The sequence below is a fragment of the Coregonus lavaretus genome, assembly GCF_964263955.1.
Source record: "Coregonus lavaretus genome assembly, chromosome: 31".
NCBI lineage: Eukaryota > Metazoa > Chordata > Actinopteri > Salmoniformes > Salmonidae > Coregonus > Coregonus lavaretus.
Genome location: NC_140018.1, coordinates 28398680 through 28422662, shown reverse-complemented (window position 1 = coordinate 28422662; position 23983 = coordinate 28398680). Strand labels below are relative to the sequence as shown.

At 42.7% G+C, this 23983-nt stretch overlaps 2 protein-coding genes across 2 annotated transcripts in view; one reads left to right on the top strand and one right to left on the bottom strand.

Moving 5' to 3' along the window:
* The window catches only part of LOC311106927 (midasin-like), a 62885-nt gene extending 52455 nt beyond the window's left edge, over window positions 1-10430 (bottom strand). Inside the window, exons 1-13 of the mRNA XM_084149320.1 lie at window positions 10187-10430; window positions 9619-9845; window positions 9138-9362; window positions 8816-8923; window positions 8530-8722; window positions 8121-8330; window positions 7827-7958; window positions 7592-7695; window positions 7382-7496; window positions 6997-7190; window positions 5427-5508; window positions 4860-4955; window positions 4490-4602 (exon numbers count right to left, since the gene is read on the bottom strand). Of these exons, the coding sequence (XP_084005446.1) occupies window positions 4490-4602; window positions 4860-4955; window positions 5427-5508; window positions 6997-7190; window positions 7382-7496; window positions 7592-7695; window positions 7827-7958; window positions 8121-8330; window positions 8530-8722; window positions 8816-8923; window positions 9138-9362; window positions 9619-9845; window positions 10187-10282 (1895 nt within the window). The 5' untranslated portion in view covers window positions 10283-10430. The remainder of the gene's footprint in view (window positions 1-4489; window positions 4603-4859; window positions 4956-5426; window positions 5509-6996; window positions 7191-7381; window positions 7497-7591; window positions 7696-7826; window positions 7959-8120; window positions 8331-8529; window positions 8723-8815; window positions 8924-9137; window positions 9363-9618; window positions 9846-10186) is intronic.
* Window positions 10431-10515: 85 nt separating this feature from the next.
* casp8ap2 (caspase 8 associated protein 2) lies at window positions 10516-23031 on the top strand. Its single transcript, XM_084149585.1, has 10 exons — window positions 10516-11011; window positions 11666-11765; window positions 14257-14334; window positions 14555-14658; window positions 14796-14870; window positions 15358-15473; window positions 15646-18227; window positions 18583-21616; window positions 21736-21835; window positions 22000-23031. The coding sequence occupies exons 2-10, from the start codon at window positions 11711-11713 to the stop codon at window positions 22057-22059; spliced, it is 6204 nt and encodes a 2067-aa protein (XP_084005711.1). The 5' UTR covers window positions 10516-11011; window positions 11666-11710; the 3' UTR covers window positions 22060-23031.
* Window positions 23032-23983: the final 952 nt, after the last annotated feature.

Sequence of the window (23983 nt, the reverse complement as noted above, 5' to 3'; positions counted from 1 at the left end):
GGGAAGGAGGTTGTTGGCCAAGATCTCGCAATACATGGCCCCATCCATCCTCCCCTCAATACGGTGCAGTCATCCTGTCCCCTTTGCAGAAAAGCATCCCTAAAGAATGATGTTTCCACCTCCATGCTTCACGGTTGGGATGGTGACCTTCTCCCATTCCTCCTCAGGATCATCCAGATGGTCATTGGCAAACTTCAGACGGGCCTGGACATACGCTGGCTTGAGCAGGGGGACCTTGCGTGCGCTGTAGGATTTTAATCCATGTTGGCGTAATGTGTTACTAATGGTTTTCTTTGAGACTGTGGTCCCAGCTCTCTTCAGGTCATTGACCAGGTCCTGCCGTGTAGTTCTGGGCTGATCCCTCACCTTCCTCATGATCATTGATGCCCCACGAGGTGAGATCTTGCTTGGAGCCCCAGACCGAGGGTGATTGACCGTCATCTTGAACTTCTTCCATTTTCTAATAATTGCGCCAACAGTTGTTGCCTTCTCACCAAGCTGCTTGCCTATTGTCCTGTAGCCCATACCAGCCTTGTGCAGGTCTATAATTGTATCCCTGATGTCCTTACACAGCTCTCTGGTCTTCACCATTGTGGAGAGGTTGGAGTTTGTTTGATTGAGTGTGTGGACAGGTGTCTTTTATACAGGTAATGAGTTCAAACAGGTGCAGTAATGAGTGGAGTAAACAGGTAATGAGTGGAGAACAGGTGGGCTTCTTAAAGAAAAACTAACAGGTCTGTGAGTGCCGGAATTCTTACTGGTTGGTAGGTGATCAAATACTTATGTCATGCAATAAAATGCAAATTAATTACTTAAAAATAATACAATGTGATTTTCTGGATTTTTTTTTTAGATTCCGTCTCTCACAGTTGAAGTGTACCTATGATAAGAATTACAGACCTCTACATGCTTTGTAAGTAGGAAAACCTGCAAAATCGGCAGTGTATCAAATACTTGTTCTCTTAGGTTACGCTTTCACTCACTCTAAAATTTTACCCACAACGTTTTTAATTTGCAACATGCAAATGCATAAAACCAGGTCAAAAGATAATAATAACACATTAATCAACAAATAGGCCTATTCTACCTTATTCTGTGAATTGCCGATTGAAAGGCATTTGCTAAATAGAAATACAAACTAAAATGTGCATTTGGTCTTTTAGGGTTTTAGAGCCGGGTACAATAGATCTTTAGTCAATATTTGCTGGTTTATCATAGTGTGTAGTTACAGATGTCGGCTCTTAATTTGACCCCTTTCGTCGCAGAAGGAAAATAATCCTTCAGCAGGAGGATTTGAATATCTGAAGAAATATTTAGAATTGACGCCAGGGGGCAGCTGGAAGCGGTGTTTGTATACAATGCAGTACCGTACCTACATAGTACCTTATGTAGGCTACATGCCAATAAATTGACAAATTTGTAGGGTGTTAGGGAAAATCCGTTTTCTTAGATAAATCATTTTATTATATGTTGAAGGCAAGCAATAGGCAGAATAAATTAATGGTTTCCACAGTGCATGTGTGGTCCAGTGGTTACAACCACTGCCCCGCCAGACTCGGCATAGGTTCGAATCCGGCCCACTGCCCTTTGACTCATGGATGAAGTTCTACTTTTGACGCATTAATTCCACGTGGTTACAGGGTTAAAACAGAAACAACTCAAAAAGGTTACCAGTTTAGGCATTCATTCAGAGTGGTTATGGTTTGGGGAACGCTTAAAACTAAATAATTAAAAACGACGCGCCTATGTATCATCAGTATTCATAGTATTCTTAGTGCTCGCTATAGCGTTGTGAACTGCCGTAGCACAGTGGTATAAGCAGCACTCTCCAGCTGCGAGCCTCACGAGTTCAGTGAGTTTTATAGTGCAGCTTACATTAGTCCTACAAGTAAATTGCATTTATTTAAGAAGTAAAACGAACATTCTAATAATTTACACAAAGAAAAATGCTCCAGCTCAACAAAATCGTCTTTGGATAGGCTCAAATGCATAAACATCTTGACAGAGTTACGAAATCAAATATTAAACCACACAATACAGGCTTTCAGTCCACACCAAAGACCAGAACTATATTGACAAATTATACATAGACTAACTAATAAACGTGGACGAGCATCCACACTGGAGGAAAGTTTATCGTTCTACAGTAGGCCTACATCTGTCAATCAACTGATGGCCCAAATCAGCTCATCAACTCAGCCAGGGAAACACAGTAGCCTATTATCGTTTTTTCACACATTTCATTATGTAACAATGGATAGGCTAACGCAGGACTCTCCAACCATGTTCCTGGAGAGCTACCGTCCTGTAGGTTTTCGCTACAACTGAATCAGGTTAGTTACAACTGGGGTTCAATTGAAAACCAACAGGGGGGTAGCTCTCCAGGAACGGGGTTGGAGAGCCCTGGGCTAACGGGTAGCCTATAGAATGTAGCCTATTGGAATATAATCAAATAACAAGGGGCCTATTGCAACCATCAATGGCACTAGATTATGGGCAGTTCGTTAAAAAATAAATACGCGCAAAAATTCACCCGCACAGCTATTATTGGTCACCTCATTACCGCTCCCTAAAAGATTATGTCGCTGTTACCCTTAGTCCTGCTTGCAACCCTCTGGTTGGTATTGTAATCGGAAACAATTTAGTCCTTTTTGAACAGACTAAGGGCGATTTATCTATTTGACAAGCATTCCGTACAATATAAATAATGTATATTTTCTACTGTGGCAATTTACCCGACAATTTGCATGAATGGAAACTAATGTTGATATAGCCATTTCCTATTTATTTTATCCAAAAGTGTCTGGTCATTTCTTATCAGGATCGGGGGTAAAATATCCCTGGATTGTCCATATTTGAAATGTGTAAATAAATCAAGTCAATCGGGGGAATTTAGTTATTTGTGCCAGAAGGGCATGGGCTGGAATCGAACCCACACTGACACGGTAGGCCGTGCTGAAGGCAGCAGCCCTAACCTCTAGACCAAGGGTAATCAACTCTTACCCTACTAGGTCCGGATCCTGCTGCTTTTCTGTTCTACCTGATCATTATTTGGTGTCCTAGGTCTAAATCAGTCCCTGATTAGAGGGGAACAATGAAAAAACGCAGTGGAACTGGCTTCGAGGTCAGGAGTTGAGTTTGAGGGCACTAGACCATCCAAAGCCACGTTTGAACAAAATGTTGACCTTAGCATACACATGCTAAGCATACGTAGCCTAGTGGAGACCAATATCTATCTTGTGTTATTAAGCTATATAAAACGACGGTTGTTGAGGTGTATGGCTGCATTTCAGATACATTTTTGTACATTTGAATGTTGCAGTAATAGGACCTAGAATTTGAGCAAGCGAGTGAGAAAAGTATTTTGATAGCAAGCCCTGAATCGACTACTCCCGCATGGAGAGAAAGAGAACTGGGCCAGGTTTCCCGATAGAATTTAGGAGTGTTTTAATGATGCATCTTTCCTACAAACGGCCGAAGATATAACATGTATCTCCAAAACACCACGCAGAGAGAACGGTTGCTAAGTGCGTCGTTGGAGCATGTGTCAATACTGATAGGATCGAAAGAAAGGGAGCGCTGCTCTTGGATCATCTTTCTCCATTCAAATCTTTTCTTAACATTATAATTATTTCAAAATACTGACAACTGATCAGCTACTAGAGAGATATTACCACCTATTTACATTTTAGTCATTTAGCAGACGCTCTTATCCAGAGCGACTTACAGTTAGTGAGTGCATACATTTTTCATACTATATGCACCTATGGCTGCATATATTGAGCGGTTTATTCTAATGCTTACCCCATAATAATGCACTAAATCACTGATTTGGCACATAATTGCGCACGTTAGGCTAAACATCATGAAATATATTGAGACAAATACAGACAGTAGCCTACAAGCAGCAAAATAGAACTCAATTGATTGAACATTAACTGTATTTCAATATGACTGAGGCAGGTGTTAGATTACGAGCATTTTCAAGTGCAATGTTAATAATGATGGTTTTGGGAAACAGCTCAGAGATTTAACGATGGTCCTAAGAAGGTTCTAACGATAAACTTAGCCTTAAGCTGCTTTTGGGAAACTGGGCACTGCTATTTTTCAGGGACTCACAAGGCTCATTTGAATTTCCTGATGCAGCAGGAAAATACTCTGCGACAAAAGAGTGATCAAGTTAAGATCTGACATCTGTAGGGATCAATTAAATGTTTATTCAATCAACCAGCGGGGAGTCTATTTGGCTGGTCCCCAGGTTGGGTAAGTGTTGGACCTGGCACAGTGACTATAATGTGTAAACAGAGAGGTTACGGGCACAGACTGGCAGAGCTGGCAGCCTGACTCAGTGCGTTCCATAAGCCCCAGCTGCCAGCCAAATAGCTGACTACTAACTGTTATGCGGCCAGCTACTTCATTGGCTTTAACAAATTGGGGTGCATCAGATGCCACCAAATGTTATTTTAGGTCACACATTTTGCTGACTTACTTGCAGATGCGGACCACTTCATTCTGCTTCCGTTCCAGGGTCACTCTGCCCACCAAGGCCTCCAACTCCGTCCCAGAGATGCCAGGCTGGTACATCTGGCAGAAATGTGCAGCCTGAGGAGTACACGACCATCATGTCAACAAACATCACAATGTCCGAGTCCCAAATAGCCCCCCTTGTCAAATGGCACCCATATGGCTCTGGTCAAAAGTAGTGCACCATGTAGGGAATAGGGTGCCATTTGGGACATGTCAAGAGACTGTAGAACATACAGCATGTCATACAGTGTGACAATGTGGTACAGCAGTATTGAAGTTGTTTTGATGTGTTGTTAGCAGAGGCCCGTCATTTCCAGTGGCGCTGCACTTACCTTCTCTTTGGAGATGTTGAGCTTGCTCCCGATGACCTCAGCCATGCGTAGCCTGCTCTCTGGTCGGGATAGCATGGCCGTGAAGCAGTCTAGGGCCTAAAAGGGGGGAAAGCCACAAAACAGTACAGTAAAGAAGAGCGGGGGCTGTCAAACTGTTAAATGTTTCTGAGACTGTTACAGCTACATTGATTTTCCATTCAAAGATAGATTGTGTTATGCCAATTAATCTATCCATGGTCTATCCTAAACTAGCCTTGTTCAACCATCCTGATCAGCGGTAAATTCTGGTTCACGAGGCTAACCCTAAACAGCTATGAAAAGGTGTTAAAGACATCGAGTGCTAGAGCAACTACAGGATTTTCCTTCCAAACAAAGATTGGGTTATAATCTTACCAATCTTTATAGCTCATCAGTTCCACACAGAGTTCTAAGTTACACCGTTCATAATGATCAGTGGTGAATAATGATTTCTGATTTTAGCCGGTTCAAGCCGGAAAGCTTCATTAGCAAAGTAAATATGGCAGGTGGGCGATAACATTGCAATGCCAGCTTGTGCTCGAGGCTCACCTCCAGAAAGACATGTTGAGCAGTGGCAGACGAGGTGCTGTCAAAGTTGCTGTTGATCCTATCACACCATTTCAGCAGGTCTCTGTAAAATATAGAGTAGAGGTTACAAATATGATAATGATAGACAGAGGAGTTGGCTTAAGGACATTCAGAGCTAGGAGCAGGCTAGATACAGAGCTAGGAGCAGGCTAGATACAGATCTAGGAGCAGGCTAGATACAGATCTAGGAGCAGGCTAGATACAGATCTAGGAGCAGGCTAGATACAGATCTAGGAGCAGGCTAGATACAGAGCTAGGAGCAGGCTAGATACAGATCTAGGAGCAGGCTAGATACAGATCTAGGAGCAGGCTAGATACAGAGCTAGGAGCAGGCTAGATACAGATCTAGGAGCAGGCTAGATACAGATCTAGGAGCAGGCTAGATACAGATCTAGGACCAGGCTAAGTTTTTCCATAAATGAATGAATCGGGTGAGAAACAGTTGATCCAATACAGCCAACCTTTCTGACCTAGATAAGAGCTTAGCAGGCCAGGTTGTAAACTCAAATGAAAAAATACATTCAGTATGTAAGTTAATTGCATTGATCCATGCAGCTATCCCATATAGACTATTGAGGAGGCCCACAGAGGCCGTATGGAAAAACGTGCTGCCATATTGATTATACACCCAGGGAAAATCCCTGAGCCCAACACGTGCATAAACCTCACGCACACACAGGTATATATATGAACATATCAAAATGGGTGAACTACGAGTGGTCTCCTACAAATGACGGGGTCAGGTCTGAACTAGTTATCTAATGATAAGGGCTGTCCTGGTGTGACTTCTAGCATTCGTGGATCAAGCTCCATAGAAAGATGGGTCCAATCAATGGGCCATCGAGCGCAGGCAGCAGCACCCAGTGGAAAGCTAATTAAAGTCCTGAGGGCTGGCTGGTCATCTCATCTCCCAATGGGACACAACAGAGCATAATGTAAACCCCACAACCTTCCTCTGCTCTGGGACACGTGGTGGGATGGATGGGGCCGCTGGGTTTAACTCTCTATATGGGGGGGGGGGGGGGGGGGGCTATGAGTTTATCACAAGTTCATGAGCTAACAGCGGCATATTGACAATACAGGGAAAAAAGATTGGTTTATAGACACCTTTGGTGGGAATTTGAGGGCTGGCATTGTTAGCTGTGATTGGTTAAATCCATTGCTACAAGAAATTGAAATAAATGTAAGTAGCTACAAAGTATAAAATTAAGCTTAAAGGAAATATTCACCCATTTTGAATGGGGTCATTTCAGGTTTTCATGTGAATCTGAGCTAGCCGTTTATGCAGGCAGAAATACAGCCAGTATATCAAGTTTAGCATTATATGAACGGAAGAAGCTCAGATACACATGAAAACATGAAATGACCATGGATATCGATAGAACGTCGCTCAGAGATGCACCAAAACTATAAAAAAACATTCAAAAATGGGTGAATCTTTCCATTAACCTTCAGCCGTTTTTCGGCTTCAACATGTACCAGTTCTCAAAATCTCAAGAGCTAAAAATGAGAGCATGTTACTGGACATTACCTCAGTGACAGTCCCCTCCCCTCCAGGGACGTGGTCTTGTCTTCCAGCTTGTGATGGGACACCTCTGGGGGCTGCAAGCTGTCTGTGTGGCCCAGTGCCACCAGGTCAGGGTGTCTCTCTCCAGTCAGCTGGCAGTAGATATCCAGGAGGCGCTCCACAACAACCGTCAGGTTAGGGTACCTGTTCACCAGAACCTGCACAGGCAAAGAACAACACCACTGTTAGCTTCAGGAATTTCTTTAGTTTAGTAAGATAAAACGGATACAGCGTACAGAGCATTATGGGTACTGTAGTACATCATGCTACAAAAAATATGCTTGAAACATTGGATACAAGGGGCAAAATATCAACCACAGGAAATTGATCAAGTCCTCAGTCGTCTCACCTTCTTCAGTTCCTCTCGTGTCATATTTCCCATCTGCAGTTTAGTCCAGTACTTGTCCAAGAGAGCTGCGTGGGTGTTCTGTGGTCTGTACCAACCTCCAGCACTGTGGAACATCCTACAAATAAACACAAACATCAGTTAGTTTCTGTGTTTAAAAAGAGGATGACATTCATAGGGTAACATGTGGGCCACATATAATCACATTCTTACCTTCTCGTAGCAAAGAATTGGAAGCCTGGAGCAACTTCAATGCAGTCCTCCCGTCCTGGGATCATCAGCTTTTTATTCTCCATCAAGGGAAGGAGTACAGATATCTGCAAGGCATACAAACTCATAGGATGACATACTATAAAATACCTTGTAGTCTTGAACCCACTACTACAGTAATAACTGTACAGGTCACTTCATGTAATTCCATGTCTGATTCAGGTGTGCAAATACCCACCACATCCAGAGGAGCATGGTCAATGTCCTCCAACAGGATCCAATGTCCTTTAGAGACAGCCTGTGTCAGGCTGCCTGGCTGCCACACAAACTTCCCGGGGATATCAGTACAGCGATACATCCCGAGCAACATCTGCAAAAAGACAGCAAAGAGATTAAACAATTCATATTTGCTACTGTTAAAAAACTTTAGAAAGCTCTCAGAAGTTGAGGTCATACTAGTGTTCTTGGACTTTACATAGACTGATACTGAAAATGATTTCATAGGTTGCCTATATTAAATCACTGCTCTTACCTTGCTGTCAGTTTGATCCCCAAGTTGGACTTTGAGAATCTCTGGTGTTTTGGTATGTCCGGTCACGGCAGCCAAGAACTCCACCAGGGCAGTTTTACCACATCCAATGGGCCCTTCCAGAAGAACAGCCTTCTGGGATGCCACGGCCATGGCCAGTCTCCGCAGGTTGCGACAGGTCGAATCCACTAGCACCAGATCCTTTAGGTTACCCTAGATTTGAAATATATTTCCACGAATCAAATCAACACTACCGATGTTGTTTGAACCATATATCCTATCCACTTTTTCAAATAACAAAACTATAAAGAATATTTGATGGAGATTCCCCATTAAATTAGTTTTTTAGTCTAGGACTAGATTTAATCTGTGTCCAGAAAAATCAGCCCTTCATTTCAACAGGAAGTCTTACCTGTTCTGTCTGTTTGGGGGCGATCCTAGGTAACACCACCCCACATACAGCCACCACAGTCTGGGACAGGTCTTCTGACACCACCTGACCCCGGGTGAATTTGTTCCCCTTCTCCTGGTGCCACATCACAGTGCCCTGATTAGCCAGGACCAGGGCCTTCTCTACCTCGAACTGCTGAGTTTCCTCCAGTGACCTAGATGTTTATAAACCGACACAAGCAAAGGTCATAAGCTGAAAACTTTATTCATGCATATGTAACAGATTGCAATAATAGAAATTAACCTACTTTATCTTCATGTGCTGAATCTCGTCACTCGACAGCACCTTTCTCAAAAATATGGTTTTCTGATTGTCCGTCATGTGGGACACCAGGGCCAGACACTGGGCAGTGTAACTAAATGGGAAAGAATCCAGAAGACCACTATTAGCATCTTCAAGTTGACTTCACAAGAACAAACAGATAGTTGTTAAAGCATCAATCAAAGCATTCAGCCTGTTTCTGTAGTGTGAGGCAGCTTGATGTACAAGTACACCCCTGGACGCTAGCCTGTCACAAGGCCTGAGAGAGAATAGATACTGTGAAAATTGTAGACAAGGTAGATACGCACCCTCGAACCATGATGTCGCTGGTGAGCAGTTGAGAAACACATGCACTCCAGTCCCAGAGGACTCGGAACTTGGCACAGTCACTCTGGAGGAAGCGGAGGGTAGCACCCATTAGGTCTCGCAGTTTCATCCTCCTGGGGCCGTACTGGACAGACGAGGACTCTTCACTGGTGAAGAAGAGCCTCTGGAAAACTGGAGGGGCATCGTTGAAGTACCTCGCAGCAAACCTGATAAAGAAAAGAGGGAAGTGTAACAGCTTGGAAGTAGTGGTTGAAGTGGGCCAGTAGTACTGTGTATTTTCTACTGCTTGAGTACGAGCCCCTCACATAGAATACCAGCTCTAACATACAAACTCTGGTACAGTAAAAAAAATTACGTGAGTATTGGCAGCTTAGTCATGCCACTTCAAGCACTTAGAAGAGAATAAAAAAGATAGCTAGTGTTTACGTTCGTCACGTTAGAGATCACAGAGGGTTCACTTACGCCTGTGCATCGGGACTGACGCCGAGGAGTTTGCTGAGCGCCACACACAGGCGCTCGTGGAGATCATGGTTGATCCTGCTGTCTGCTTTGATCCTCTGCGCGTTCCTCTCCAGCAGGTCCAGGATCAGCGGCCGGAGGTGGCGGGCGAGCAGCAGCGTATAGTCCTTCTCCAACAGCAGCTGAGCCAAACATGCCAGGATGCTCTGTCTGTCCTGCTGGCTCCATATCTACAGGCAGACAGAAAGACATATCAGGTGAAGGTCAAGATTGACATTGAATTCATTAGGTCTTGGCTATGTCTACACACTCCAATCTCAAGGGACATCCATCAATGTAATGTAAATAGCATCCTGATAAAATACTATTGTAATTAGGTTACATTTATTAAAATGGTGTGTAGGCAAGGTGTGCAATTTCTTGGATAGTAAATAAGACATAATCTATGCATATATAAGATGGTGGAATATGCACATGCACAGATAGGATGCATCACCTATCAACAAGTCTCATAAAGAGACATTACAGACACTATGGTTTTCATAACAAGACAAGGAGAAATGTATCTTACCTGTTTAGTTAAATACTTGCTGAGTTCGTTGTGACTTTTGTCAATATGTCTGGATATGGTACCCAGTGATGACAAGCTCAATTCTAAATTTTCCATCGTACCATTTGTCGTTTAGGAAAGAGAGATCAACAGCGAAATGTACGATAATGGATAAAGACTGTAATAGGTTGTTATATTAGTCGTTGACCAAATCGTGAGGTACATCACTTGTCTGTATAGGTTGTATCACAACACAGCAAGCACGTTCCCGTCACTGTTAAAATCCAGTCCACATGTGAGTAAATCATAAACACTTCCGGGTCGGTCGATTGTCCAAATGTTGTCGCTTAGATGACGCCGTTGGAAGCGACAGGCATACTTACTTGATATAGCTGCTTTTTGCTTTGGAAAAATCTAAACACATCTAACTTGTAACACCTAGCTATCTAAAAAAAAAGACCCCCAAGAGCACAGATAGAACAAGGACCTAGTTATAAATATATTTGCTGGAAGGTTCCAATGAAAGATTATTCACAGTTTAATGACAAAGTTTTCGACGTCAGAAGCTGTGGTTACGGATTAGAAAGTGTTTTATCAGAAATAATCTAGCTACATTGGTTTTGGCTTTGTATGAGTCTGGCCTAAGCAATTGGCTGCTTTGATATGATAATTTTATTTTTGAACGCTTGATCATCCCGGAAGAGCCGCTGCGTCTGTCTTGCAGAGACCGCGGGAAAATGTCGTTATTTCCTGCTCCCTGAAGAAGGTTGTTGGCGCGACAGTGATTGTAAACAGATAAAGCATAATAACATGCTAAACAACATTCTTAGAATCGATTTTCATATGGTGAGTAGATGTTTTTAGTAAATTCACATTCCAAGTTTTTTCATACTTTAATGTCTTGAGTTTGTAGATAGGTAGGTTTGTGTGGGTCCCATAGCTAGCTAGCTAACGTTAGCTGGCTTGTTGTTTCAATCAGCTAGCTAAAGTAACGGTAACTATAATAATGTGCCTGTGATGGCTGGGCTGTGCGTTCCATCATATCCTTGGTGCATGTACAAGGAGCCGACATAGTTGATTTAAGTTTGCTCAATGAACTACAAACAAAATTGTGTTGTTGTTAAATAATGACTGGCTAACTAACTAACAAGCGTACTAGCTACTCAAACTAGTTGTTGGTACTAGTTAGTAGCTAGCATCAACCCAGCCCATGTGCTAGCCATCCCAGCCAGAGTAACATGTTTTGTAACGTTATGCTTCTTAGATCCTAGGTAGCTTGCTAGTTAACATTAGAAAACTAACTGAGGATTATAAGCGTTAGCTAGTTGTGTGATCATGCTACAGGCTACTTCCTTTAAAAGCCAGGCATTAGTCTAGAAGGTCCAAATGTTTTACTGATCACTTTTACTATCGACCTCACCAATTTCAAGATATCTGGACTCACTTTCAATTGCAAGTAACGCATGGCTTGTCATACAAATTATGCATTGTTTCTTCCAGCTACTTCCAGGTACATATCTGAGCCATTGATTGAGCATCAGGAGAATGGAGGGGGATTTGATGGATGAAGTGTATGGTGACCTCAGCCAGGACCACCGTAGTGAGTACAATGCTATAGCCTATTTCACTGTCCATAGATGGTGGATGCTGAAATACATGGTACAACTTTCCTGAAGTACACTGAATAAAAATATAAACGGAACATACAACAATTTCATCAATCTGTCAGTTTAAGCTAGAGTATCTGTTTTTGTTGCAGTGAATGCGTCTCAATCCACAGTATCCACCTATATCGCACTTCTGCATCTGCAGTGAAAGGTGACAGAGCTAGAGCGGTGTTTGTCAGACCATGAGACATCCCTATAATTGGTCTTCTCACAAAATTGTCTGTAGCATACGAACGGTTTAGCCTAAAAAACAATTATGACCCCTTTATGGAAAACGAGACTCTCACGAACACGATGGTGTTCTCCGTTTTGCTCTACGACCCCCCCACAAGTATTTTGGGACTCGTCTGAAGTCGGTACAGCCGATCTGCCAACTTCTGTCTGTAGCGTCCAAACAGTTTGGGCTACACACTAATATGACCCCTCACTAATATGACCCCTCTGTGGAAAGTTGAGACTCTCACAAACACGTACATATTTTGCTCTAGGATGCCACAGGCCTCGCAAGACTCGCCTGAAGGTCACCAGGTACCAGTTGAAAAAATTAATGGAAGTGTATATGGAGACTGTTTAGTGCCAAAAATAAGGGGTTATATCTCTCAGATATAGGACACACTTCACAACAAACTTCCTTTAGTTTTTTTTGGGAATATCTGTTCCATGTAGTGAATCTGTTATTCAATGCGGTTGTATGGGCTAATAACATAAAAAAACAAAAACATTTTGGGATACTTCAAGGGCTTAATTTAAAATCAAATATAATTTGTTTTATCCTTGGTAGACAGGGCTTAGACTCTTATAGGTATTTTTATTTTATTTTATTTTTTAAAGTAGGCGTGTGGATCAGAAAACCAGTCAGTATCTGGTGTGACCACCATTTGCCTCAAGCAGCGCGACACATCTCATTCGCATAGAGTTGATCAGGCTGTTGATTGTGGCCTGTGGAATGTTGTCCCACTCCTCTTTAATGGCTGTGCGAAGTTGCTGGATATTGGCGGGAACTGGAACACGCTGTCGTACACGTCGATCCAGAGCATTCCAAACATGCTCAATTTGTGACATGCCTGGTGAGTATGCAGGCCATGGAAGAACTGGGACATTTTCAGATTCCAGGAATTGTGAACAGATCCTTGAGACATGGGGCTGTGCATTATCATGCTGAAACATGAGGTGATGGAGGTGGATGAATGGCATGACAACAAGCCTCAAGATCTTGTCACGGTATCTCGTGCATTCAAATTGCCATCGATAAAATGCAATTGTGTTCATTGTCTGTAGCTTATGCCTGCCCATACAATAACCTCCGCCACCATGGGGCACTCTGTTCACAATGTTGACATCAGCAAACCGCTCGCCCACATGACGCCATACACGCTGTCTGGCATCTGCCCGGTACAGTTGATACTGGGATTAATCCGTGAAGAGCACACTTCTCCAGCATGCCAGTGGCCATCGAAGGTGAGCATTTTCCCACTGAAGACGGTTACGATGCCGAACTGCAGTCAGGCAAGACCCTGGTGAGGACGATGAGCACGCAGATGAGCTTTCCTGAGACTATTTCTGACAGTTTGCAGAAATTCTTTGGTTGTGCAAACCCATAGTTTCATCAGCTGTCCAGGTGCCTGGTCTCAGACCATCCCGCAGGTGAAGAAGCCAGATGTAGAGGTCCTGGGCTGGCGTGGTTACACGTGGTCTGTGTTTTGTGAGGCCGGTTGGACAAAGACCAAATTCTTTAAAACGACGTTGCAGGCGGCTTAACATTCAATTCTCTGGCAACAGCTCTGGTGGACGTTCTTGCAGTCAACATGCCAATTGCACGCTCTCTCAAAGCTTGAGACATCTGTGGTGTTGTGTGACAAAACACATTTTAGTGGCCTTTTATTGCCCCCAGCACAAGGTGCACCTGTGTAATGATCATGCTGTTTAATCAGCTTCTTGATATGACACACCTGTCAGGTGGATGGATTATCTTGGCAAAGGAGAAATGCTCACTAACAAGGATGTAAACAAATGTGTGCACAACATTTGAGAGAGAAGCTTAATGTGCATATGGAACATTTCTGAGATCTTTTATTTCAGCTCATGAAACATGGGACCAACACTTTACATGTTGAGTTTATTTTTGTTCAGTATAGTTACTGCCATGAGTTGATCTGTATTCTTATTGTATAACTGTTCTGTCACAAAGCACTCTTATGGAAAAGTATGAATTCTCCTATTCTCTCGTGTATGGCTCGGCAAGGGTCCTGATTTATGCACTCAAAGAAAATACACAAACCTGTGTTATGTGGATCCCTTATTACATAAGCATATTAGCTGTACTGTATCCAATAATACAAGCCATTTCTACTGTAATGTTATTCCATGTGATGAAATTACAGAAGTGCAATATGTGGGTAACTTTGCCATACTTCTACCCCACAGATACCACAGCAGCTTTCGAAGAAGATTCTATGGATATTTATTCTGGTTTGGAAAGTCCAAAGATGAATTCAAATGCAGGTAAACATCACTCAAACATACACATTGGTTCTTTACAAGATGGTCTGAGTCAGATATATATTTTTAGAAGTAGAAAAGATATCCATGTTTTTTTTTTTTTTTTGGTCATTTAGCAGACGCTCTTATCCAGAGCGACTTACATGAGCAATTATTTGCTGTGTTGTTCTCTCAGAATATGATAACTGATAACATACTTTATATTTGTGCAATCTTATTACAGAAAGGAACTACACACTCCTCTCACCGCAGAATCTGAAATCTATGGATTTATATGAAGAAATCCTAACAGAGGAACAGCAGGATAAAGAGTCTTCCTACAATGAGGTTTGTACCATAATGCTTATCCAATTCATATGTGCATTTTTTTACCCCCTCTGTGGTTTGTATAAAATGGAATGCTGGTACACAGATCCTGTTCCCATTAGAACTGAATAACCATCAGTACCTCTGTCTCATTACAGTTGAGGACAAGATTCAATGCAGCACAAAGCCAAGTTGATGAGTTAATGAGAAGGTTGCAGCAGATGGAAAAACAGGTTTGTAATAGGAAGTCCTAAGTGTCACTCATGTATTAGTAGTACCCCTTGAAATATGAGGAACATACTCAGTACTTGAAATAATTGGATAAAGTACATAACATTGACTTGAATTTAAACATTAGATTTTCCAAATAAAGATGTTCCATGACAATTATGAATGTGATTCTGTCGTGATGAAAAGGCTAAATTGACAAAATGATTATAATAATATGCCATTTAGCAGACGCTTTTATCCAAAGCGACTTAAAGTCATGCGTGCATACATTATTGTGTATGGGTGGTCCCGGGGATCGAACCCACTACCTTGGCGTTACAAGCGCCGTGCTCTACCAGTTGAGCTACAGAGGACCACATTATATTGATTATCATGTTTATCTTATTGACATTTGTAGTCATTTAGCAGACGCTCTTATCCAGAGCTAATTACAGTTAGTGTAAGTTAGTGTTACCACTCACGTGCTTGACATGCGTTTTCCTTTTGAAGAATACAACGCTGAACACTGAGAACAGCCGTCTGAAGAAGAACATCTGTGCACTCATTAAAACAGCTAAAAGGGAGGTTGTGCGGAAGGACGAGGAGATAAATCGGTTGAGCCAAAGGTAAGTGTCTTGACCCTTCATACTTCATATACACCTGTGAAGTGGTAACACAGGCAAGAATGAAAAATACACATACACACTTTCTATGTACCCTTTAGATGAGGTAAATGTATAATTTCTATGAACTCTCTGTAAATCTAGGCATGTGAGTAATTTTTGATTAAACTTTTAGTTTCAGGCCAGGGAGGGGTCCTGTAGTTCACTATCAATCTCAGATGAACTGCCTGAGAAATCAAATTCCAACCAGACAGAATCCTATGGGGCCGTCTCTACCAAGCGAACCACAAGTTCCAACCAGACTGAATCCTATGGGGCCGTCTCTACCAAGCGAACCACAAGTTCCAACCAGACTGAATCCTACGGGGCCGTCTCCACCAAGCCAACCACCGGGTCCTAGACAGGATTGTGTTCGCCAGCTCCTCCGTAAAGACAGAGATGTAGTCCACCCCCCTCTCCCTCCAACCCCCTCTGACGCAACAGTTTTCCGACCACCTCTTCCTGATGCAACAGTTTTCCGACCACCTCTTCCTGATGCAACAGTTCTCAGACCACCTCTTCCTGTCACTTCAAAGACCGCTAGAGGAGATTCAGAAGCTCCAGTGAAATACACAGATTCTTCTGTTAGTAGTTCCAGCCAGGACTCTGTGAATAGGCACCCTACACGTGAACTTGACCCGTCAGACGAGCCAAAACAAACCAAGCACAGAGAAGGCAGAGGTGAAGATCCCAGGCTGTCCGAATCAAAGGAGCAGCGAAAATATGACTCCAAGTCAAGCAGAAGCAGATACCCTCATCTCTCAGATGTTGAGGTACACAAGAGATCAGAGAGGGCTAAAAACCCAACCTCAGACATTTTGCATTGCACTGCTTCCTCTGACCGCACGTCTAAAGGATTGTCTAAAGATTGTGCAGACTATCAATCAAAAGGTACTAGTCGGCATTATAAGGAGCTCAGGCGTGATAAGGATGATGATGGGCATAGTAGAAGTATTAAAGACATTTCCTTTAACAGAAAGCATGCCTACTCGAATCAAGCCAGTGTCACTGAACGATCCAGTGAATCTTTTAATCGCAAGGGAGGGACAAGTCCTCAAAGGGACCATCGAAGGAAAGAGGAGAGAAGAAGAGAGGATGAGATCAGAAAAGAAAAAAATAGATATGGGGAAAAATCAGGAGAAAGAAAAAGCACTTGTACAGAGAGAAGAAAGGAGCGTGAGCAAAAAAGAACAAAGGAACGTGACCGATGCAGTACGGACGTCAGTAAGGACAAGACAATGGACAACAGTAAAGTCGGGGGGCAAAAGACGGATGAGAAGTCTGAATTGCTTCCATCTGAGGCTAAAGTGGCTGAGAAAAGCTCTGTAGAGAAAAACGGTCCAAACAGAAAGTTAAGTTTCATGGAAACTCTGAATCTTACCTTGTCACCAGTCAAAAAACCAAGACAGCCTGCTGAAACCAAGGAACAGGAGGGCGCGCCACCTGAGGAAGTTCCTGAAGACCAGTCAGTGGAAGACGGTGGACAGCCTGATCTAGGGGAATTAATCGTCTTAGACGAAATCAACAGTAGTGTGGGAGAGACCGATGAGGTCTTTGAGGACCCAGTTGTACAGCCGTCTTCAGAAATCCCAACGCCTTCAGAACCTGAAAGTATAAACCGTAGACATGCAGACGAAGAGCCTTGTCAAGATGCTGACAAAGGTCTGGCTGAAGCCACAGGGGCCAAAAAGCAACCGAAGTGCCAGTTAGAAGTGGAAGACACTACTGTCCAACATGTCTCAGAAGGTAGGCCTGAGCTGCTGGAGGCCACAGTGGATCAGAGGACTGAACCCACCACAGCAGAACCTCTCAGGAAGGATTGTGTTTCAGCTCCAGACTGTGACGTTGTTTCGAGAACTCCACTGAAAAGCAGACCTGAAGAATGTGCCTCTGCAAATAAAATGGGGGAGTCTGAGGATTTGACTGCTGCTGCTGTCGCTGTTACTGGGAATTGTGGAAACAATTCAAATACTGACACTGGACTATCTTCTAATAGATTTACCCCTGAACATTCAACTGAAAGTGTAGTTCTTATTACTGACAATTTTGTGTGTAAGTCAAACAGTGAAACTCTCAGTGCTTTGGTCTGTAAAAGTCAAGCTGTTGAAACTGTGACACAAGTTCCACCTGCTGCTGTCTTTGTGGGAAATCCTGCTGTTGAAGGTGGTCCAGGAAAAGAACAATCGGAATCTCTGCAATTGCCATTGCCTGCGTCTGTTATTTCAAATTCTAGTCTAGATGTGACAGAGGAGGTGCAAGATATTTCCAAGGATGCTGTTTCCAGTACGATTAGCATAGAGGTAATTCCAGAGATCTGCATTACATCTGAGGTCGTTACTGATGTCACAGAGATACCTCTGGAGTGTGAGAAAACTGTTGTGGAACAAAGTTCACCGTTGAGCAGCATTGGAGTGTCTAAGGTGAGCAGCACAACAGGAGAGGTTGCACCATCTGCACAGCACAACAGTGGTTTGGCACAGACACCAAAGAAGTCCCTAAATTCTGAGCCAAGTTACACCGAGAATGAAGACGCGAATGTTGAGCCCTCTAGCTCCATTCCATTGGCCCATGATGAGGACTCGATGATGCTTACACTGAGCAGCCTAAGACGTATTCCAGATGCCATCAGCCCACTCACAAGCCCAGTCCGCCCAATGAGGAAAAGCCAGCAGCCGCCATGTCACAGCAAACCTGCTTACGTCAAGAGTCTTCGCAAAGGTAAGCATCACTAAAATGACAATTCTGCCACTTTTCAACCACGTATTCATTACAGCACCATACCAGTGTCTACATCTTCATCTTTCACATGTAGACAATGGTATTGTCCTGGAGATAATACAATTAGGTTGAAAAGTGGTGGAGTGGCTCTTTTTAAGATATGTCACTATGGGTATGGTTGAGATTTAACAATTTTCTGAAAATGTTTAATTATTGTCAATGTTAAGAAGATGCAACAATAGCTTATGTTGGTAATCATCTGCTTAAATCCATGACACTGAATGTACTTTGTCAACATAGGCCTGCAGGTTATGCCTTTACTTTGCTAATGAAACCAAAATATTGTATTTGACAGAGTTTACCCATGCTGCTGGGGATCCCAATTCAAAGAAGTTGGATGTGAATATGGGGAACAAGAATCCTGGCTGCTCCATTGCAAGTGCTGCACAACAAGATGTGGATCGGACTTCTGTCCGTTCTTCCAGCCCTGAGGATGAATTGGAAGAGGGTGAAATTCTTAGTGAAGGGGAAGAAACTCCAGTCACGCCAAGTTCTCCAGCCAAGACGGTTAGCCCCACAAGCACTGTTAAAAGTCAACCAAGGCTCAAGTCATCCACTAGACTTTCCAAGAGGCCGCCTGAAGAGAGAGGTGTAGTTTCACAGGGGAATTCTAAACTCCTAAGTAAAACCTTGATTTCACCAGTTGGAAGCCCCATGTCAAAAGCCCGCTATAAAACTGTTCAACCTCCGCTACCCAAAGAAGCCTTGTGTACTGTGGAGGAGGTTATGGCCATGTTTGCAAAGATTCGCTATGCGTGCAGAAAAAAGTACATGAAGCTTTGTTCAACCTTCGCTAAGGAACGCTTCTGCGGTGTTATGGACATGTCCCTTGACTCTTTCACAGACTTTGTTGATAGTGTTAGCTTTACTAAACTATGCAGCCAAGAAGATTACCTCAAAGTGAAATTGAAGAACAACATAGTGTCTGTTTTGAGTAGGTTATCAAATAATGGTATTGTCAACCGCATCTTTGACCAGAAACCACTTAATATGAAGTCGAAACTGTGGGAATTTGTGAATGTGCAGTTAGACTACTTATTCAAGGAAATTCAGACTGTACTGAGAAATGTTTGCAAATCCTCAAATGGAAACCAGTCTGCAGGAGAAGAAAAAAGGGACACAAGTCTCTCTAACGAGCCAGTGAAGTCCCCCAAGCAGCCAGTGAAGTCCCCCAAGCAGCCAGTGATGGCCCCCAAGCAGCCAGTGAAGGCCCCCAAGCAGCCAGTGAAGGCCCCCAAGCAGCCAGTGAAGGCCCCCAAGCAGCCAGTGAAGGCCCCCAAGCAGCCAGTGAAGGCCCCCAAGCAGCCAGTGATGTCCCCCAAGCAGCCAGTGAAGGCCCCCAAGCAGCCAGTGATGTCATCGGTGTCCACAGCCTCTGAACTTAAAAGACCTCAGGGAGCAGTACAACAAACAAATTGTGTTTCCAGAACGTCTGTAACTAAAAGACCGCAAGAGGAATTAACAGACTGTGTTGAACCCAACATAAAAAGAACCAGGGCTCAGACTCTCGCCCCTTGCAAAACCGGTCTTGGAAGAGGCAAAAATATTAAAATGTCCTTTGAAGAAGATGATAAGGAATCAGAGCCTCAAACCTCAGATCATCCTCTCATGAAACCTCCAATGCAAACTCCTTTGCAACACGGGTTAGAGATCCTACCATCAAACAGCTCTTCATCCATTGAGAAAACTGCTGCCTATGTTCGTTGGCTGTCTCAAAATGGCTCACTCCATGACAAGTCTGACTTCGAAATACTCACAGAACAGCAAGCCTCCAACCTAACATTCAACCTGGTGACAGACTCCCAGATGGGAGAGATCTTCAAGTGTCTCTTACAAGGGTCTGATCTGCTAGAAACTAGTGTCTCAGCTGGGGACAATCATGGCTGGCCTCTTGGTACTCCTCGGAAAGAAGGAGAGCGTTTCCTAGGCGTTACAACCCCAAGCAAAGTTGGTACTCCCTCTAAAGTCATCGCCACATGGTCTTCTATTTCACCTTGCAAGTTTTCCTCTCCAGATTCAAAAGTCAAAATTCCACTAAATCCAGCTTTGTTGGATGAGAGTTGTATGTTAGAGGTGCCCTCCGGCCTACCAGAAAGCAGCATAACACCACAGTCCAGTGTGTTTTCTCAGAGATCCTATTCCATCTTGGCAGAAGATCTGGCTCTCTCCCTCACAATTCCTTCGCCTCTCAAGTCTGACAATCACCTCAGCTTCTTGCACCCAGCCAGCCAGGAGCACATGTCTGCTCCAGATAGTGTAATCAGTGCACACTTCAGTGAGGATGCTCTTATGGATGGGGAAGATGCTACAGAGCAGGACATTCACCTTGCCCTGGACACAGACAACTCCAGCGGTGCGTCAAGCGGTGGTGGCAGGACCAGGGAGGCTTCTGTTAACCCCTTGTTTCACTTCAAGCCTCACTTGCCCATGCAGGCAGTAGTGATGGAGAAGTCAAATGATCATTTCATTGTGAGGATACGGCATGCAAACACCAGCCCAGGCATCGACTCCAACAACTCAGGTGTCAACTTCTCCAACCTAGACAACAACTCCACCAGCCTAGGTGTCAACTCCACCAGCCTAGGTGTCAACTCCACCAGCCTAGGTGTCAACTCCACCAGCCTAGTAGTTAATTCTTTAAGCCCAGGCATCAACTCCACCAACCCAGTGGTCAACCCCACAAGCCTAGGAATTAAATCAACAAGCCAAGGAGTCAACACTTCAAGCCCAGGCAGTGTCAACTCTAGCTACCCAGGAAATAACTACACCAACACAGGCATAAACTCCACCTACCCATGTGTCAACTCCACAAGCCCAGAAGTCAACTGCACCAACCCAGGCATCTACCCCACAAGTGTAGACATCAATCCAAGGGCTGTCTCGAGCCCTCAAACACCACCAGGAGAAGAACAACATGGCAAAGACAAAGATTGGCCCCCAGAAAAAACACCTTCTAAAGCCCCTTTTTCAGAGGCCGGTCCTCCTTTCTACCTTTCCACAAGCACCGGAACAGCATCTGCGGTATCTTCACCATGCCTCACCATCATAGAAGACACACCAGAGAGAGACCACAGCAAGGGTAAGACTGGGAAAAAGCGGACAAAGCACCATGTGGAAATGAAAGCAAAGCGGGCTAAAATGGAGGTGATCCCAGAGAAGACGAAGCATAAAAATAAGTCCTCAAAAAGTCCCAAAGGAAAGGGGACTAGAAGCTCCAAGAGGGAGAGAAGTAAAGTCACTACTCCACCCCAATCTACCCCATCACCCAACAGCCTGTCTGCCAATAATATAATCATAAAAAAGGGTGAAGTGGTGGTGACTTGGACAAGGTGAGTTGGTTTTAACATTCATGCCTTCTTTTTGTTATGTACCATCTGTATGTTAGCTGTTCGGGAGTCTTCATGTCAATTGTCATGATTGTCACTAAAACCATAATTTTCTTTTAAAGGGATGAAGACCGAGATATTCTCCTCGCGCTGAAAATGAAAGGTGCCTCTCCAGATACTTTCTCTGCCCTATCGGAGAAGATGAACAAGACACCTGCTCAGGTATGTCTTTACCAATTTACTGTCTTTGGATTTTATTTTTCATAGTAATGGAGTTCTATGTTTTTGATATAAGAGACTAGTAGTTGTTGCTGAGCATTAATGTCAGTTCTGTATATTTGTTGAGTATTTTTATTTATTTTTACTTTTCATTTTTCAATCTTTAGATTACAGAGAGATTTTCCCAGCTGATGAAGCTTTTTCAGAAGAAGAAGATGGCAAGCTGACTTTTCTGAATCAACTTTTTTTTTTCTTTTTTTTTTAATGAAGATTTCATGTACTATGCTTTTTATACTCAGATGTTACAAGGTCAAGGTTAGAATGTCCCATTTGATGAATGAGCAGAAGCAGATCATCTGAATTTGATACCTGTAATTGATGGCATTGGAACATATGAAGGCAAAGTCAAAACTAGATCTCAAACTGAAATGTTTTTTGTTATTGTTGTTTTTGGGTGGTCAGCAAGGGTCAGAATATCCTTGAGGTAACATCCACACAGGCTTCAAAATACAGTAAATCATCTCCCCACAGCCTAAATGAATACAGTTTGTATAAGCTGTTTTGGTACGTCTACTGATTTAGCAGATTTATATGCACTGGTATTTTTATTTTTGTTGAGTAAAATCTAATCTACCATATTGATCCTGGGCAATATCCCATCTCAATTTCACAACTCTTCATATGCCCTAGCAAGGTTATACCATATGTGCAGTTAAACACTGCAATCATACATTTACATCTAAGTTAATTAACACATTTTAGCTGTAAATGGTGAATTGTCTATAATACTTTTATGGAGCATAGCCACTTGTGCTGCATGTACTAAAGTTACCTTTTCTGCTTCAACTTCATAATCTGGGGGTGTTTGGAAATAAAAATTGGGACTATAATATTTCATGTCGTAAGGTCACATAGTACATTTTACTGTACAGTATGTCAAGTATTCTATTTTGGATATAGGACTGACTTCAAGATGGTCAGTGAAATTAATAAATAAGCCACACGTTCCATTTTATGTATGATTCAAGGTGTTATGTTTATAGAAATGAAGAATTTTAAAGGGAACATTTCTTGACTTAGATTTTGGTTGGTTGATTTTGGTTTTTGGATGGTTGTGAATGAGTGACTACCAGGTCAAGAAATATACACTGTGTATATTGTACATATTTTGGTTTTGTAAATAAAGTTTATTTATTTAACATGGTTTTGATTATAAATGGAAATTGAATTCAATGACTACTTATCACCCAAATAAGTACAGCATATTTTAGGCACATTCTCAACTGTCTTCTGACCAAAAGTATAAAAGCTTAATGGTCATAGTTCAGCACACTTATTCTCACTGTTATAGCTGTCATGGGATATTGTTTATTAATAATGAAACCTTCTGGAGGACAGTGTTTCAAGGTAATACATGCTCTACTATAAATATCCAGAAACTGGGCCAAAGTATGGGAATTGAGGTCACTGCCTAAGGATGTACTTGCCTTAGCTCACTGCTATAACCAACTTCATTTGACTTCATGATTGTAAGGACACATTCTCTTTCATGAGAAATCAATGTCATGGAATGGGATCATGTGGTTAGAATCACATTTGGGTGTATTAAAGGGATATTTCACAAAAATAAAAAAAAATACATGTTGGTTTCCTTACCCTGTAAACAGTCTATGGACAAGGTATGACAGCAATCCAGGCTTTGGTTTTGTTTAACTGGCCACTAATATAGCTAACATTGACTTGCAATGGATTTGTACCACAAATGCTAAAAAGTTAGCATTTGCAACAGCCAGGTAAACAAAACCAAAGCATGGATTGCTGTCACACCTTGTCCATAGACTGCTTATAGGTTAAGGAAACCAATATGCCATGTAATTTGGGTGAACTATCCCTTTAATGGTGGCCATTGCAACCACACAGTACCATGCAATGTAAAATAAGTGTTTCATACATTCCATAGGAATTTATTTTTCTGTTTCTAACAACTGAAAATTATTAAATTGTTAACTCATTTTCAGGAGTCTAAACGGGCTACAAAATATAAATGGCAACAATGTGAATGTGTTGTTCTAATTGTGTCATCTGTTATGGTTTTCATTTATTTAATAGAACTTTTGAGGAGGTCTGTTGGTTTGTTGCCAGACTAGTCCA

Excerpts from the sequence above, each read along its gene's own strand:
- casp8ap2 (XM_084149585.1), top strand. The coding sequence starts at position 11,711 with ATGGAGGGGGATTTGATGGATGAAGTGTATGGTGACCTCAGCCAGGAC. Across the intron at positions 15,474-15,645 it reads ATAAATCGGTTGAGCCAAAG|TTTCAGGCCAGGGAGGGGTC; the intron begins GTAAGTGTCTTG and ends TTAAACTTTTAG. Across the intron at positions 21,617-21,735 it reads GTGGTGGTGACTTGGACAAG|GGATGAAGACCGAGATATTC; the intron begins GTGAGTTGGTTT and ends TTTCTTTTAAAG.